Source organism: Hippocampus zosterae, chromosome 9, assembly GCF_025434085.1.
Source record: "Hippocampus zosterae strain Florida chromosome 9, ASM2543408v3, whole genome shotgun sequence".
NCBI classification, from domain to species: domain Eukaryota; kingdom Metazoa; phylum Chordata; class Actinopteri; order Syngnathiformes; family Syngnathidae; genus Hippocampus; species Hippocampus zosterae.
Window position 1 is genome coordinate 23,605,172 of NC_067459.1, and position 17,494 is coordinate 23,622,665.

General features: G+C 43.5%; 2 protein-coding genes across 2 annotated transcripts; both read left to right on the forward strand.

Annotated features, from left to right (window-relative positions):
• The first annotated feature begins 298 nt into the window (after positions 1-298).
• lmcd1 (LIM and cysteine-rich domains 1) lies at positions 299-9,194 on the forward strand. The gene is made up of 7 exons (XM_052077067.1): positions 299-939; positions 4,363-4,448; positions 5,143-5,398; positions 6,795-6,944; positions 7,435-7,656; positions 7,807-8,025; positions 8,469-9,194. The coding sequence occupies exons 1-7, from the start codon at positions 922-924 to the stop codon at positions 8,577-8,579; spliced, it is 1,062 nt and encodes a 353-aa protein (XP_051933027.1). The 5' UTR covers positions 299-921; the 3' UTR covers positions 8,580-9,194.
• A 1,734-nt stretch (positions 9,195-10,928) lies between these two features.
• LOC127608147 (monoacylglycerol lipase abhd6-B-like) lies at positions 10,929-17,399 on the forward strand. Its single transcript, XM_052077069.1, has 9 exons — positions 10,929-11,092; positions 12,165-12,290; positions 14,715-14,874; positions 14,971-15,084; positions 15,738-15,870; positions 16,093-16,250; positions 16,318-16,372; positions 16,498-16,598; positions 16,826-17,399. Exons 2-9 carry the CDS (start codon positions 12,172-12,174, stop codon positions 17,006-17,008), a joined length of 1,023 nt encoding a protein of 340 aa, XP_051933029.1. The 5' UTR covers positions 10,929-11,092; positions 12,165-12,171; the 3' UTR covers positions 17,009-17,399.
• Positions 17,400-17,494: the final 95 nt, after the last annotated feature.

The window sequence follows — 17,494 nt, forward strand, 5'->3', positions numbered from 1 at the left end:
ATTATTTTTTTCCCAGTCCTGTTGATCGAGTTAACTGGCTTTGTGAGTGTTTAATTTGGAAAGCGCACACCCAAAATTGGCGTTATCATGACCACATGGTTCGCACATCCGTCTCACAGTGCAGAGGTGTGTGTGTTTGCCTTTTCACAGACTTTGTCTGTGTTTGTGAGTCTGCATGTGTTCCTGCATGTGCGTGTGTATATGCGTGTGTTTTTGTGTCAACCGATATGGATCTGTGTGTGTGTGTGTTTGTGTGCGTGCAGTGCGGCTTTGGTGCAGCGTGTGGTCAACCGCAGCGCATGCGCATCACGTTCTTGGTCTGGCGCGTTGGTGCTGAGCGAGGCATTCCACTCGGTCTCAGAGTTTCTCTTTTGGCACATATTCTACTTTTGCTGCTCACGTCACATCTTTTATTTTCAAAGTTGCAATCCCTGCCGAGCCTGTACCTAATATTGTGGCCAGTGACCTTTTTATGATGACCTCGTCAGGTGGCAACGTCAGGACATAAACGGGGAAAAGGCCAGTCGACGGACAATGCGCTATTTGCTCCCGCCAAGGAGGAAGAGGACTTTCATTAGGAAACTGTTTTTATTCGCCCCTCCCAAGTTTCCCGTTCATGGCTCGCCGTGCACCAGCCAACTTTCTGTGGGGAGCAACAGTTTGGAAGGCCAGTGTGCATTTTGGAGTTGCTAGGAAACGCATTCCCGCAGCACCAGGCCGGCTGGGACACAGTCGGGAGGTGAGGAAACCTGCCCACTCATGTTTTTTTTGGGGGGGGGGGGGGGGTTGGGCAGAGGAGGAGGAGAAATACGGAGAGGGAAGCAAGAGTGACGCTGGGCGAGGTGGGACAGGAAGAGGGCCTGACAAACGAGGAATTTAAAGGCTCAGTGTGGGTCGCGAGACGAGAAAAGAGACACGACCATGGACGCCGCGGCCAAGGTAAGAGAAAATATTTTTAAAATAATCACGTACACGTGGAATATCGAGCGGTATGTGGTAAACTGTACATGAATAATACACCACTCACAAAGTGTTTGCTGGCTTTGGTTCTAAGGATGAAATTTCCAGTCCTGACTGCTATGGATTTTTTTTTTTTTGGCCTAATCCCGATTCCAATATTTGGCAGGGGGAAAAAAAACATCCGATAACTGATTCATCAATCAATTAAGCTTAAAAATCTATCATGGCTAAATACTCAAACTTGTTCTAAACTTGTTGTTTAGTACATAAATGTATGCAGTGTATAATCAACGCTGCCAAAACGTGATTTATGCCTGATGACCTTTAGCCGGAAATCGCAGTTCTTCAACTGTTTTTTTGTTGTTGCACGAAGTGATGACTTCAAAATAAAAAACAGAGTTGCATTTGAATTATGTGAGGCACAGAAAAAGAAAACTGAAACAAGGGACCCTCCTTTTTTTGTTCCTTTTAACACATGCATCCCCGGAAAAAAACATGACCGTCAAGTAATTGTGCGTCTACAGTCCCGCAAACGCTGAAATTTAGCTAGCCCAAATTTCCTCCTAAATCCACTTCTGGTCATTATTCTCCATTTCTCTCCTTGTTGCTGAGCGGGAGAAGCAGAAGTTATGCATAGAAGCAAAAGACGCTCAGAAGCTTCTGCAACAGCGACGTAACACAACAATACAGTACGAAAGATGCACATTAGAGTGATTGGACTCAGCACTCCATCTAGCGGACAAACAATGCAATGACATCATTCTGAGTAGTAACATCTTTTACCGTTTTATGAGAAAGTGAGTTTCTATTCGCGTTTAATCGGCAAAACTCCAGTCGATTATGATTATTTGGAAAACAGCTAATATGAAGTAATGGAATCAGCAGACCAATTAATCAATCAGCGCTACTATAATGCAATATAACCTTTACGGGTTCACCAAATGTGACCATGTGTAAACTTTTTAACATATGCAATCTCCGCCCCTCAACTTGGAAAACAGTGAAAACATCTCAAACGAGTAGATACATATTTTTAAACCTGCGTCAAAAATATTTTTCGCGATCACGCAAAGCCACCCCAGATTGAAATTTGATGTTGACCAACGTAAGTGGCCCCTATACATAAATAAATCCGATACAAACGTTACTATACTATTTTTATAAACAATCATGTTAAAGTAGTTGGGAACGAAATAAACGGCAGCAATGCAAACTATCATCTGTGGAGTACTGACAGCGATACACAAATAGTGAGGTTCATCCGTGATCACCTGATGGATCAAGATCACCTGTCAGGGGCTTAATCCCCCAAGCCCCCTTGTATCCAAGAGAGAGAGACACACACACACACATATGCACACGCACACACACAGTTGCAGTTTTATTGTGGGGAGCTGGACACGTCACAATGACAAATTTAGCCTCCGTTGAGCCAGATGTGCTTTACATATTGGCTGCAATTTTTACAGCGCCACAAATATGAGGGGACAATTTCAACTGAGCTCCGGTCTTCGCCTCACAAGCGGACTAACATACAGTCCTGGTTTTTGGAAACGACATTTTGAGTGTTGAATGAACGGAAACTTGGTTCACATGAGAAACCAATGAAAGATTTGGGGAGAGGATGAAAGACAACCTCTTCTTTTTTTTGGGGGGGGGGGTAATCTCATGGCTGCCTTGGACTAGTCTCAGAATCACAAACAGCAAGTCGGCATGCATCTCGGTGACCTTGGGCTTCTTATCGCGTTAGCATTTCCTGCTTGTTTCTACCACATAGTTAGCATGTTTGGAATAACTTGGCCAAGCCAAATTCTTCTTATCGAACTTTCTAAATATAGACGCCGTCCCCTCGTCGACGCTCTGAATTGGCTCGGGTTGGGGACCGATCCTCCTCAATCACAGCGGCATGAAGTAATTCAGGACTGGTTCAAAGGTGAACAGAGAGGCAAAAACCCCCCCAAAAAAATTTTAGTTCAAGAAATAAAGACAAAAATACTTTTGGGAAAAACAAACTGAACCTCATGTTTATAAAACTGACTACAAATCTCATGAAATTGTCCCTTGTTTGCATCTTTGTCAATTGATGTCACACATGATCTTTGGGGATTCATTTGAAATGTTTTTGTTTTTGTTGTTGTTGTGGTTGTTTTCCAGCATTGCATCAAAACGTTGTTTGCGAATATAGCTCACTTTATTAAACAATACATGACGTTTTTTGTTTTGATCTTGAATTTGACAAATACTCCATGTAATGCATTTAAAAAAACTAAAACTAATACTCAAACTAATGATCAACAAAACCAAACTAAAACCAAACATTTCACAGATAAATATCGACTTGTTTCGAGTCTTCAATGCACACGGCGTACATGTTTTTTTTTTTTCAAAGATCAAAAGACAATTTTAACATTCAATGAACACATCCTTGTTTTAGAAAATGACAAAGAAAATTTCAAGTCTTCCAAGGACTCCAGGTGCAGCTTTTTCTCAACATCATGGATAATTTTGAGAAAACCTTTACCGTCTATGTCATAGACGGTAAATGTTCCACAATAAAAGCTTTTGGAGCTTTTACATGCTCAAGTTCCTATTCCTGAGTCAACATGACACTGCCTCCGAGCCCTGACCTAAAGCCCGTCAGGCTCCCCTGGGATGAACCCGAGTGCCAGTCTCCTTACTAATACCTGTTGACAGACAAACAAGCGGCCGGACAGATTGTCCAATGTCACAACTTCAGCCAAAAGATTTCAATCAAACAAAGGCCGGCTGGGCTTGGGACCCCCAGCCTTTTTTTTTTTTTGTTTTGGTGCGCAACATATTCTAAAAGTAAAATTAAACATCGTCAGCTCGCTCTGCCCTTGGGAGTTGAAAAGGAAAAAGCAATCCAAGCATTCCTGCGCATCAATCTCTCATGAGCTGCAATTAGAATTTGAGAGCCCATTCTGTAAACATAAAATAGAAGTTAAAGCATTTACGGACCTAAAATCATTTTCACAAACATCAAGGACAATTTCTTCTTTAAATGGACCTAATATGTGTTTGTGAACTTCGAAGACAATTCAGTCGTCAAAAACGTAATCTTTTGGGGGTTTTTGTTTTTTTTACAAATATTAAGGACCATTTATAAACATACACATTTTTGGTGAACTTCAATGAACTGCACTTGTTTTCAAAAAAAGACAATTGTGACGTTTCAATGGACTTAACACCTTTTTGGAATCGTCAACGCCATTTAAATTCTTCAAAAGAGCCTGCCCAGCAGTTCATGCAATTGCATCCGTCCGGTTCACTGAAGTCGCGCTGCTGTTTTGTTTCGCGAAAGTGTTGAAACGTGCTCATTCACAACATTCAGAAATGAGCAGCACGAGAGTGATTTATTGTTGTGTTTTCTTCTCCGCTCAGATGTCAGGAGAGGGGAGTGCATCAAATCCAGCTGTGTGTCTTGTTTGCAAAGACGGCTGCTCTGGTTTGCAGCCACATTCTTGGAGGTAACGTCACCTTTTGATTCAGTCAACTCTCGTTTATCGTCTGCTTCATACTGCAATGCACAAGATGGAGAGACCAAATAAAAACATTCTTGAAACTAGTTTTACCCCTAACACACTGAAACACGTTTCTAAGTCTTCATTAGCACCTCCTCTCGTTCTTGAAATGAGCAGATTATCAACATCACTTTGCTTCAAGAGTATACAACAGAAATAACTGAACACTGTGTATTTAAACACAACCAAATTTTAGATAGTTTCATCTCACGAAAGTTTAATGCTACCATAATAATACACAACACCATAGACAGGCTAAGAAAAAGAAGCAGAGACTTTCTTTACATTACCGCCCAACAGAAACACATTCAAACTTCTTCTCCTTCTTCCTCGCTGCAGGTCTACCGGTAGAGCTCAGTGCTGCCTGGCATGTTGTGGCAGAAATTGGCACTACACTGACGTATTCCACTCTAAAGTCAGATGTATGGGAGAATTTTTCAAATGTTTAAACCTAAAGTTAAACTTATGTCAATAAGGTATATATTCATGCAGGAGGAGAGTGCCCCCCCCCAAATTTTTTTTTAAATGCCACAAAATAGCACGGGGCACTAACACTGGTCCTCAATATATTGGGGGAACACTACAATTCAAATGGAATGTGTCACTGACTCACGTCAGGGCTTTGCCGTTTCTTTTTCAGGAAAGCATGCGTGGCCTGCGGCTGCAGTGTGGTGGACCACGCCCCCGGTAACCACGCAGATGACGACCGGCGAATGGGACGCCTGCTGGCCGACTCGCCCTGCGCCCACCTGACAGCCAAGGTGAAAGGGGGCGGTGGCCTTCGCCTATACAAGAGGAACCGCATGATCGTGACCAATCCAGTGGTCTCGCGCAAGGACCCCACGTTCAGTACCACCACCTACGATTGGGCACCCGCCGGCCTCAACCAGAAACTGGTGAGGAAACTACCAGTAGCAAAAACAGCCTGTTTTTGGGGATTCTTAGGACATGTTCATGTCAAAATCAAAGATAATCAGAATCTTGGAACAAACCCAACACATCTTTGTAAAGACCAAACATAAGTGTTTTCAAAAACATCAAAGACAATGTAGTCTTAAACAAAAGATCACCTTTCGTTTGGACCGATAACGTGTTTTTGTAAATATCAAAGACAATTAAGGGCATCAATGTTTTTATGTAATCATTAGGTAAACTTTGGAGTGAAGACAATTAGCAATCTTTAGCCAACCTAATCTTCGTTGTCTTCATAGACATCAATGACCATTTCAAGTAAACCAACCGAAGCCACCATTGTAAGCTTGCTGCAATAACTCAGCAGCGCTGCATGATTTTTACCAGCTGCACCCTCCCTGTTGGATTGTCTGCTTTCCATTAAAAAAAGCTGTACGTCTGTTTTGGGTTTCACAGCGCGTGATTGCAAGCGTGATTGTTGGAGGAGGGGGGTGAGGTTCGCCTTTGAGGTGGTGGGGGTCCAGCATCATTGCGGTGTAACATGTCAAGTCAAATATGTTATTCATTGAGAAATGGAAAAAGCATTCCAAGTGCAACTTTAGACTATTAGTCACGACTCCGCTGCTGTCATCTGATAACCTCACAGTCCACAAAGGGAGTCAGAGTCTGGGCGGATACACCAAATGGGGTCTGGGAAAGTGAGCGCCACATGAAAATAGTACTGCTTAAAAATATCTATAATGCACTCTGACCATGAGTCTTATAAAGCAAGTATTTTGGTGGTACAAGATATTTCATAGGTGCAAGTAAAGATGAAATAACACTGGCTCAACAACAGACCCCTGTGGAATGCCAAGTTATTGCTCCCAAAGGACGTCAAATCTGTTTTGAGTCAATTCAGGCAAAAATCGAACTACGGTCTCATTCACGGGGAAACAATATACAACATTGAGAGAATAAATTCATAGAAGGACAAGAATAAAGTCCGAAATTCAAGAATTTGATTGAGTCTTGTAGCACAAAGACTGATCAGGGAGAGACAGTATGGTGCCACTGGGCATCCTGTAGAATAGTAATTTGTGAATATGCTGTTATCTTACCTGATAAGACTTTATTTTTCCTCATGACTGACTGACTCCTGTGACACGTTACAATCACAGAATTTGTCAACCGACCGTTTTCCGAGTCCATCAAGGCGGACAGAGACTTCCCTTAACTGAGCCTTGTCTGACACCGTTTGTTACAGGAGAGTCGGTCAGAATCGCTCAAAGCTGGGAGGAGGATTGTGAACTCCTGCCTTGTTGAGTTTGATTGAAAGGGGCTGCAGAGAACTGACCAGAATCTTTGATGACGATGATGATCAGAGTTTCACACTGACAGGCCAAGAAGTACATGGAGCTGATCCCAGAGAGCCAGCGTCCTGTCTCCGGGACCGGGGGGGCAGTGCTGCGTCGCAGGCAGCTCCTTAGCCAGCTCCCCGCCTATGATCAGGACCCCATGGCATGTCAGAGCCTGGCCAGTGACAACGAGGTGAGGTGACAAACTGTGTCACTCCTTCCTGGAGTTTGCAAACTACTCTAATTGGAACTAACTCCTAATCCTAATCTTAACCCTAATCATTAGTATTCAAGCAGTATCCTGAATCCGAACCCTAACATTAACCTTAATCCCTGCCCCCTATCCCCTGAACCCAAACCCCAACATCTGTCCCCAACCCGGAGCCCCACCCCTCACCCCAGACAGGATCATGGTAGGAGATCTAATTCCAAAACCATCAGCCCAATCACTAATTCTAACCCGATCTCCAAACCTACTGCTATCCTAGCTGTAGACCGAAGTCCTAAACCATCAACCAAACTCCTAACCCCAAACCTTGAACACCTAACCCATAATTCCAACATCCAAGCTCCAAACCGCAAACTAGTAACTGGTACCCAAACCAAAACCAAACCTTAAATCCTAATCCCTACCCTAAAACCTCAACCCCAGGCTTCCAATTGATATCCATTCGCTGTTGCAGGTTTCCGCCATGCTGCTTTTTGTGAAGCGCTACAAAATGGAGGTACTGGGTGTGGGTGAGGTGGCACTGCCCGGTGACAGTGAAGCCCTGCGGGAGGCGACCAATCAGAAGGAACCCAAGGAGCAAAACCACGGTGACAAGCATGCTGTGGACCACCACCGGGATCACGGCACCGTCGCCCCTGTAGAGCCCCGCAATGGAACAGAGAACAACGCGCAATACGTAAAATGCCCAATTCACATTCTTTTATTCGTTAGAGATGTACAAAGATTCGCGGCTGCTTGAGTGGGGTGAACAAAAAAAAATACATTGAGAAATCAAAGTAGGCTACCATTTGGATTTTTTGTTATCGTCACCACTCTTGGTTTTCAGCGTTGCTCCGGTTGCGGCGACAATATCGCATCAGACAACCCGGCGGTTTTTGCCGAGCACGCCGGTTACCATGCTGCCCTGTGGCATCCCGCCTGTTTCACATGCGCCGAATGCGGCCAGGGATTGGCGGACCTGGTCTACTTCTGGTACGATCGGAGGCTGCTGTGCGGACGACACTATTGCCAAAGTGTCAGGCCACGCTGCTCCGGCTGTGACGAGGTGAGAAATTAAGATGAGAACAAGCAGAAGTATAAGTACGTCACCTACTAAAATGCAATCAAGTAAAACCGTCACTCGAGTTAAGCAAGTTGGAAACTCTTGCTCGGTTGCAGCAAAATAAATGAAATCCAAAGAAAATTGAAATTAGGAGTTGTTATAATAATTAACCTGGTGATTTATATGTATTTTTTAAATAATAATAATAATAATTTTATGTGATCTTTTTTTATATTTATTTATTTTATTTGAATGGATTATATGATATAAATGTAATTTATTTATCTATATATTTTATCGACGGTATTGTCTATTTTAATTTGTCTTAACATATCCATTTTTTTAAATGATGCATTATTTATATTTATTTGTATTTCTTTTTTATTTTTGATGTATTGATATTTCTTTCATTACCAACACCGTGTATGTACATTTTATTTCTTCAGCTGATCTTTGGCGAGTCTTTCCACATGGCACAAGATGGCCGTGCGTGGCATCACCAGCATTATTGCTGCTGGAGGTGTGGACAAAGCCTGGATACGCCCTGCCACCACTGACGCACACATACACACACTGACAGAGTACAGTGGTACCTTGACTTACACTTGATGAAATCTGTTTATTTCTTTGATTATGTCGTTATTGATGACAGTGCTATTTTTCTGGATCAAACTGGACTGGATTAATGGCATTTCAGTTCATTTCAATGGGGAAAGTTGATTTGGTCAGTCACGGTACCACTGTACACATACTTTAAGCATGTTGCTTAGCCTGAGTGGAGTCTATCAAGTGTCCAACAGCATCGTTTGGAGTGCTTAACAGGACTTTTATTGTAGTGTGGACGCGTTTGGCTGATTTATCGCCTCATAAATTGCCGGCCGAGTGACGTGATCCAGATGTGAACGCTCGCTCGCAAGGCCTTTGGAGATGTTTGAATGAGCTCATAATTGACATTCAAGTTTGCCAGACTGGACATCTTTTGACTGTAGTATTCTTTTTTTTTTTTAATACTCTCTCTTTGTCTCTCGCGTGCGGAGACCCACATTTTAAACGATGTCAAATGAGCAAATTTCCCCAAACTGTGGCTTGCAATACACCCTGGCTGCAAAGCAGATGTGGAATCCATAAAGCTGATGTTTACAAAGTTCTAACATGAAAGCATTTTATTTTCATCTTTTTTTGTTGTTGTTGTTGTTTAACTTCATTAGATTTCAATCACAAAATTTAAATTGAATTAATTATCTTTTGACATTATTTTCATAAATTATTATAATGTCCAACAAGAAAATAGATGAAAACTGTATAAAATGAATTAACGTTAATAAATATGTATATAATATATAATATAATGCATAAACTGTATTTGTAAAGGCTTTACACCAAACATGGGCCTGGTCTAGTGCAGTTGCAGTTGAGTAAACAAATATAAATCTACTAATTGGCTCCAAATTCCATCTGGCACAACTGCTCGGATCTTTTCCTGTTTTGTTGTTCTCATGAAAACACTTGAAATGTTTGTTGTGCTCATGATTAAATCCAAATGTCAAAACATCTGAAAGAACCTCTTTTCAAGAGAGTGAGAGTGGGTTTACGTGCAAAGACGTGAGGAACTTAATCGTGTTTCAAAACAATTATCAAAAATTTGTGTCAGGATGACGTACTACCGGTAGGAATGTCAGCTTTTCACAGCATCGCTTGACAGTTACATCACCAGCCAAAGAAAGCACTATTTAAGGATATTTTTACCTCCTAAATGAGACGTTTAGTTGTAATTTCACGCACCGGGATCCGGGAATGTGCACTGAGGTTATGTTCTTGACATGACGTGATTGCAGATGCTAAGGTGGTGGCGCCGTCGAGTGGAGAATAGCGGTTTTTTGTTTTAAACATACGTCATTGCACGCATCATGGCCTGACATTCCCACCCAATTAGTTTTGATATAAAAGTACTTTCCAATTTTCTGACTGTCTGTGAAGTCTACATCTTATTACTGTAGTTTTTGCAGCACAATGTGTCGATTAATCACAGAGCGTGCGTGTCTTAATGCCCCTGAGAGATTTGTCCATTAAACTAAATACTGACAAAATGTTCCGACCACAATTAACGAAGGAAGCGAATTCAGGATGACTTTTAAATTGCGCTATGGACCAGTTAAACGGGACGATTTCGGTATTTCTTGAAGTCATGTAACACTGCTGGGTATCCCATTGTCCGTGAAGGCAGCACGGTTTACCGATTGTACTGAATGCCAGCCAACGAGTGTTAGTCTCCAACTGTTGGCAGGGTAGTACCGTACTATGCAGCAGTAGTACCGAGTCCAAGTATCTAATCTATAATAATATATATTAAATATGTAATATAAAGGGGGAATGGTGGTAGACTGATTCGCGCCTCCGCCTCACAGTGTAGAGGTCGTGAGTTTGAACACAGCTCATCCTGTGTGGAGTTTACATGTTCTCCCCGTGCCTGCATGGGGTTTCTCTGGGTAGTCCGGCGTCCAATTCCAAAAAAACATGCATGGTCGGTTGATTGAACAGTTTAAATTGTCCCTAGGTGTGATTCTGTGCATCAGTGGTTGTTCCTCTATGTGCGCCACGTGATTGGCTGGCAACCGGTTCAGGTTGTACCTCGACAGCTGCGATTGGCCCCAGGGTACCCGCGACCCACATACGGATAGGGTGAAATAAACATTCGCACGCACACAGTACCCGGAGAGAACCCACAAAGGTACGGGGAGAACATGCAAACTTCACACTGAAAGGCCGGTGCTGGAATCGAACCCTGCACTCTGAAGCGGAAATGGTAGGCAGTCATCCACCGTGGCGATCAGGTACAACACTTGCTCCTTTAAATGTTCTCCCCAATATTTTCCGTTGTCAGTGAACGCAGCGCGGCTTGTTCATTGTACAGTACTAGTCCTTTAAGTGCTGATGAAAGGCGACTGAGTAAAAGGGGAAGCGGTCGAAACGGAGCGAGAGGAGGCGGGATAGCGGACCGGTGAAGCAACCGGAGGACATTTCCATTCCCTGTTGACATTGACCACCGACTCGTCGAAGTGGATTCGACCAGGCAAGTGCCTTCCACAACAATGACATGTTAATATTTACGTATAAACAAGCTTACTAGCGTCGAACAACAGATCATTTGGCGGACTAATTTCGCATGTTCTACCTGTGTAATGTTTACATTATAAAGTGACAGGAAACACAATCTTCGTTTTTTTCCCCTCTCAATTGATATTAAATGCGTTTTATAGGTGGCATCGTGAATGTAAAACACTCTTTTAATGCGCATCATCATTAATTGCTCATTAATTTCTACATTTCATTTGACGTCTAGTGACGTCGGCCCCGCCGTAGCACCTTTGTCCGAGTAGGAAACGTTCACGAGCCTCGCGGCCACGTACATAGTGTCAGAGTGTCAAGACGAACATTACCAAACAGAAAAACAACGTCATCCAAAAGAACTTACAAAATACGAAATTCGGCACGGTAAAAAAAAAACAAAAAACAAATAGAGAATATTTAAACATACAATGAAACGGCAAAGGGTGGGTGCAGTATACCATTTTCCAGAGTTCTTGTTAGTAAATATAAGTGGAATACAAGACTGACAATCTACAAGATAGGCCCTAAAGTAAACAAAGTTTGCCTTTGTGTTTTGAAGTGTCAATTTTGAGCACCTTTTCGGGGTTGTATTTTCATGGATTCCTCTTAGGCAAACCAACGGATTAGATACCAAATGTAATTACACCTTAGTCAAGAGATGACGGATGTTGAATTTTAAAGCTTTTTTTTGTGGATAAATTTGGCCATGGAGGAGGTTGTGTGTTGGAAATTCAAGTTTTTAATAACTAACAAATCCCTGGAGATGGCAGCGCTGCATCACCTTGAATTTGAGATCTGAACAACTTTAGAGTAGAAGGTAAAGACTAGGCAGTGAAGCTCACCTTGGCACTTGAATTACAAGGGAGACCAGTTTTTACAATACAATACAATACAATACAATACATCCTGATTTATATAGCGCTTTCTCAACAGCTGTAGCTGTAACAAAGCGCTTAACAAAAGTTTTGGTACATTCCTGCTCGGCAACAGAAACCAAAGTTTTAAAAAAATTAACGCATTGATTATTTTTACAGCGCAGCAATGGATGAGAGCGTCACCGTGACGACGGCGCTCATCGGGAGCATCGTAGCGCTTCCCCTTCTGGCTTTCTTCTCGACCACGTGGCTCCGCCCCGGCATGATCATCCGGGTTTATAACTGGTGAGCATGTGAATAACTGAAACGCTACAGTACTTAACGTGCATTTTGAGTGGAAAATGTGCGATTAGGCGCAAAGCATTTGTGACCTTTCATATTACACGCTCCCATAAAATAGGCCCTTATGTGAAAGAAAGCCTTAAATTCCCCTGAAAAGTAGACTTTGTCCCCCTCCACCCACACACACAGTGTACGTTGGGCAAGTCACTGTCACGTAACAGTCTGACGGAATGAATATAGTGCTGCTGGTTTTAAAACCAGAGAGAAAGAGAAAGTCGCGCTATTCATTTTCATCGAATCAAGCGCAGCTGGCTTGTTGTTGTTGTCTCTGACGACATTTCGACTCTCACCCCAGCAGGGTTCATCGGTTCAATAACAAGGTTTAGTTAGGACAGCACCGGCTTTAGTTGAGGTGGAGAAAAATGCAACTCAATTCTTTATACTCCATGTTGGAGACTCATCCCAACCACCTGCTCTGTTTGGAGGTGCTGTTTCCCCCTTCACGTCGGTGTCAAGACGATATACTGTACATTTTTGTCCCTCGATGCCGGTTTACAGCTGAGTCTTGGCCTTGAGGACTTTGCCCATCTGTGTTGCGCCATGCGCTTGCTTTTTTTTTCCCCCCAAGATATGAACGTGGCTTTTCCTCGCCGCATTTGACCGCATACAGCACATAACTTTCTGGATGTGGGTTGTCCAGTCTTTGTGGTGTACCAGCCTTTGTGTCAGGCGGTTAGCAGGTTTGAATTGTAGCGGAATGTTGTGTTGATTGAAAATCTCCCATCTTTTGTGTCTTCCTAAAAATATTGGCATTTCAGCCGACAAGAACTCCACCTGAAAGCAGAGAAAGCTACACAAGGCTTTTGTGGACGAATACCAGCAGGTTCACCAGAGCACATGAAAGCAATTTGGAGTTCCTCCTGTTTGAGATCTCTGTTCCTCCCCGTCGCAAGCACTGAAGATAAAAGATTTAAGTTTGCAGAATTCAATTTGTTTTGGAGTAATGAAACAGCATTGCTGATCAGTGAGGGTGAATCCATGTGTCAAAATTCAGTTTGACCAAATTGAATGTGCTTGATTTTGCTTTATTTTTTATTCCCAGGGAGAGAAAATATATATATATATATATATATATATAGGGCGGCCCGGTAGTCCAGTGGTTAGCACTTCGGCTTCACAGTGCAGAGGTACCAGGTTCGATTCCAGCTCTGGCCTCCCTGTGTGGAGTTTGCATGTTCTCCCCGGGCCTGCGTGGGTTTTCTCCGGGTGCTCCGGTTTCCTCCCACATTCCAAAAATATGCATGGCAGGCTGATTGAACACTCTAAATTGTCCCTAGGTGTGAGTGTGAGTGCGAATGGTTGTTCGTCTCTGTGTGCCCTGCGATTGGCTGGCAACCGATTCAGGGTGTCCCCCGCCTACTGTCCGAAGACAGCTGGGATAGGCTCCAGCACCCCCCGCGACCCTACTGAGGATCAAGCGGCTCGGAAGATGAATGATGAATGAATGAATATATATATATATATATATATATATATATATATATATATATATATATATATATATTTTGGAGGGCGGCCCGGTAGCCAAGTGGTTAGCACGTCGGCTTCACAGTGCAGAGGTACCGGGTTCGATACCAGCTCCGGCCTCCTTGTGTGGAGTTTGCATGTTCTCCCCGGGCCTGCGTGGGTTTTCTCCGGGTGCTCCGGTTTCCTCCCACATTCCAAAAACATGCATGGCAGGCTGATTGAACACTCTAAATTGTCCCTAGGTGTGAGTGTGAGTGCGAATGGTTATTTGTTTCTGTGTGCCCTGCGATTGGCTGGCAACCGATTCAGGGTGTCCCCCGCCTACTGCCCGGAGACGGCTGGGATGGGCTCCAGCACCCCCCGCGACCCTAGTGAGGATCAAGCGGTACGGAAGATGAATGAATGAATGAATGAATATATATTTTGGGACGGTTATTTTGTTGTCAATATTTCAATTGCATATTCCTATTTTATATTTATTTACTTATTTTGATTTGCTATTCATGTACTATTCATGATCATTACCAGGCTTCTGCAAAGCTTGCTGATCATTTGAATCAGGTGTGTTGGAGGAGGGAGACATCTACAACAGGGTGGATAGGGACTCTCAAGGACCAAGTCACTCTGGTATATTCTTACTTAAGTACAGTTTTTGGGGACTCCACCCACCTCTGGTTGGGGCACGCGTAAGTCAAGCTAGCACTGTTGATCCTCGACCCTAATGAGTACTTTCCTATACGCCAGAGCTTTGGTGCCATCTTGTGTAGCACAGAAAAACACGAATAGTTGAGTTTTACAGAAACAAAAAAAATCACAAATAATTTCATAACTAGTGAACCACAAATATTAGAATTAGAATATGGAATAAGTGTTACTGACAATCTGCTCCGTATCCTACAGGTTCATGCGTCTCAAACTAGGCCTTGTGGTCCGCTACTCGTACAGCGGCAGCTACCGCTTCTGCTACTTCAGCCGCGGGACGCCAGGGGGCGCCAAACCTTCCTTACTGCTCCTGCACGGCTTCTCAGCCTCCAAAGATATGTGGTTGCCCTTCATCAAGGTAACGTAAATAATACTCAAGACAAGAACTGATGTATGCAAGTATGTTTGGATAAGCTAAACATTTTTTACATGGTGCGTTTGCTTCCTTGACCAGTACGTCCCTGCGGAGCAGCACATAGTGTGCGTGGACATGCCGGGACATGAGGGTACCAGCCGTATCGGGACCGAGGACTACAGCATTCAGAGTCAGGTTGCCCGAATCCATCAGGTGTGTGTGCGTGTGTGTGTCTAAGCGTGTGAGAGTGTTTGTCTTTCTGGAGTTGGGAAATATGTACATTTTCTTTTATTTTCAATTATAAAAAACACAATACAGTGGGGGTGGCCCAGTAGTAAAGTGGTTAGCACGTGGGCTTCACAGTGCAGAGGTACCGGGTTCGATTCCAGCTCCGGCCTTCCTGTGTGGAGTTTGCATGTTCTCCCCGGGCTTGCGTGGGTTTTCTCCGGGTGCTCCGGTTTCCTCCCACATTCCAAAAACATGCGTTGCAGGCTGATTGGACGCTCTAAATTGTCCCTAGGTGTGAGTGTGAGTGCGAATGGTTGTTCGTCTCTGTGTGCCCTGCGATTGGCTGGCAACCGATTCAGGGTGTCCCCCGCCTACTGCCCGGAGACAGCTGGGATAGGCTCCAGCACCCCCCGCGACCCTAGTGAGGATCAAGCGGTTAGGAAGATGAATGAATGAATGAACAATACAGTGGTTCCCTATTATTGGACTTTTAAACATTTTTGGACCCCACCGAAAAGAGGTAAAAATTTGTGACGACTTTAAACACAAACTTATTAAAGCAAATTTTCTCAGCAACACCGTCCACATCGCCCCTAATGCAAAGATTTAACATGTGAATTTTCTTTCTCTGTGTTCAGTTTGTGCAAAGCGTTGGTCTGGACAAAAGACCCTTTCACCTGGTGGGAACATCCATGGGGGGCAATGTAGCGGGGGTGTACGCCGCCACCTACCCATCGTACCTGTCTGGCGTGACCTTGATGTGCCCCTCTGGTAAAATGGCCACCTGGCACACCACTAGTCACGATAAAAGTTCACTCTGGTCCTAATTTTCCACTACCCACTTTCACACTCTGATATCGCCTCACAATACTCGGATACTACCGCAGAAGTGTGTGGAAGGCATCGGCGGGACCAGGGTGTAACGTTTGAACACCCCCTGTCTGCGTGCATGGCAGAATCGCGGTTTGATGATGACCGTTCTTCCTCCTCCAGGTTTGGTGTATCCCACCGAGTCCGAGTTCATCATCCGCCTGAGGGAGATAGAGAAGAACCCCGAAGGTTTCACCATCCCTCTGATTCCGTCAAGTCCGCAGGAGCTGGAGGACATGTTGCGCCTCTGTTGCCATAAGCCCCTCAAGGTGCCGCGGCAGGTAAAGAACCACGAATACGGCCGCCGCCAAATATGTGTGATGACCGAAGATTTGTTTTTGTTAACAGGTGCTGCGTGGCCTCCTGGACAACAGGATCCACCACAACCACTTCTACAGAGAATGTGCGTCTCATCGGCACACCTTCAACCTTTACACTCTTGTGGATACTACGGCTCTAACTATGAGTGTTTTTTTTCTGTGTGTTTATGTGCCTCTGTGTGTGTGTGTGTGTGTGTCTTTTTTTAAGTGTTCATGACGCTGGTTGAGGAGAAATCTCGTCACTCTTTGCAAGAAAATCTACATTTGATTACGTCACCCCTGCAAGTCCTTTGGGGGAAGCATGACCAGGTAATAACACAGAATGAAAAAAAAAAACTACACGCAACTCGAAAGAGACGCCCCCCCCCAATTGGCCATCAGGAAAAATACCCGAAGGAAGTGTAATTATCGCATGTTTTGCTCCCTTATGTGGAAAAAAACATCTTTAGTGACAATTAGCATTTCACTCAATTGTGCCGTATAGTTGCTGCACATTTTGTGGCTTTTTTTTAATCTAATGTGTGGTGGTGTTGCAGGTTCTGGATGTTTCCGGGGCCTCTGCGTTGCAGGCGGCGGTGCCCCACAGTCAGCTGTTTCTTTTGGATGACTGTGGTCACACCATAGCCCTGGAGAGACCGAGGAGGGCAGCACAGCTCGTCATAGACTTCCTGTCTGCGCAGGAAGTCCACAGCAAGGACACAGAGAAAAAAGTTTCCTGAACTGGAGTTAAATTTCTGTAGAATACAAATTATATCATGGATATAAGTTGTTATAAATACATCACTGTGATGAAATAATTTTTTACATCCATGATGCTGTAGAAATGTATTGGAATGATTCATTATGTTTGAACATTTTGATAGTTTTAATGCATTTCTTGCTGAGTTTATTGTAATTTTTGTGTGCTTATTTTCCGGATACGGAAGCAGCCTTTTGAACCTCAACGAATAACTTAGAGAAATAAGTTACCTCATTTATATGTGTCTGAGTACTGTTTGTTTTAAGTGCAACAATTGAAATAGTTCACCGATTTTAATATACAACAGTGTATTAACATTTTATGAGTTCATAATACTAATTGCATTCAAGGACTATAATTTGAGTTCTTTATCTAGTAGAAACCGACGACTTTTGTTTTATTTTTTTGGTGGGGGGCGTATAGGGGGTTGTTTTTATGTGGTTTTCTTAGGTAGTTTGTCATTCAG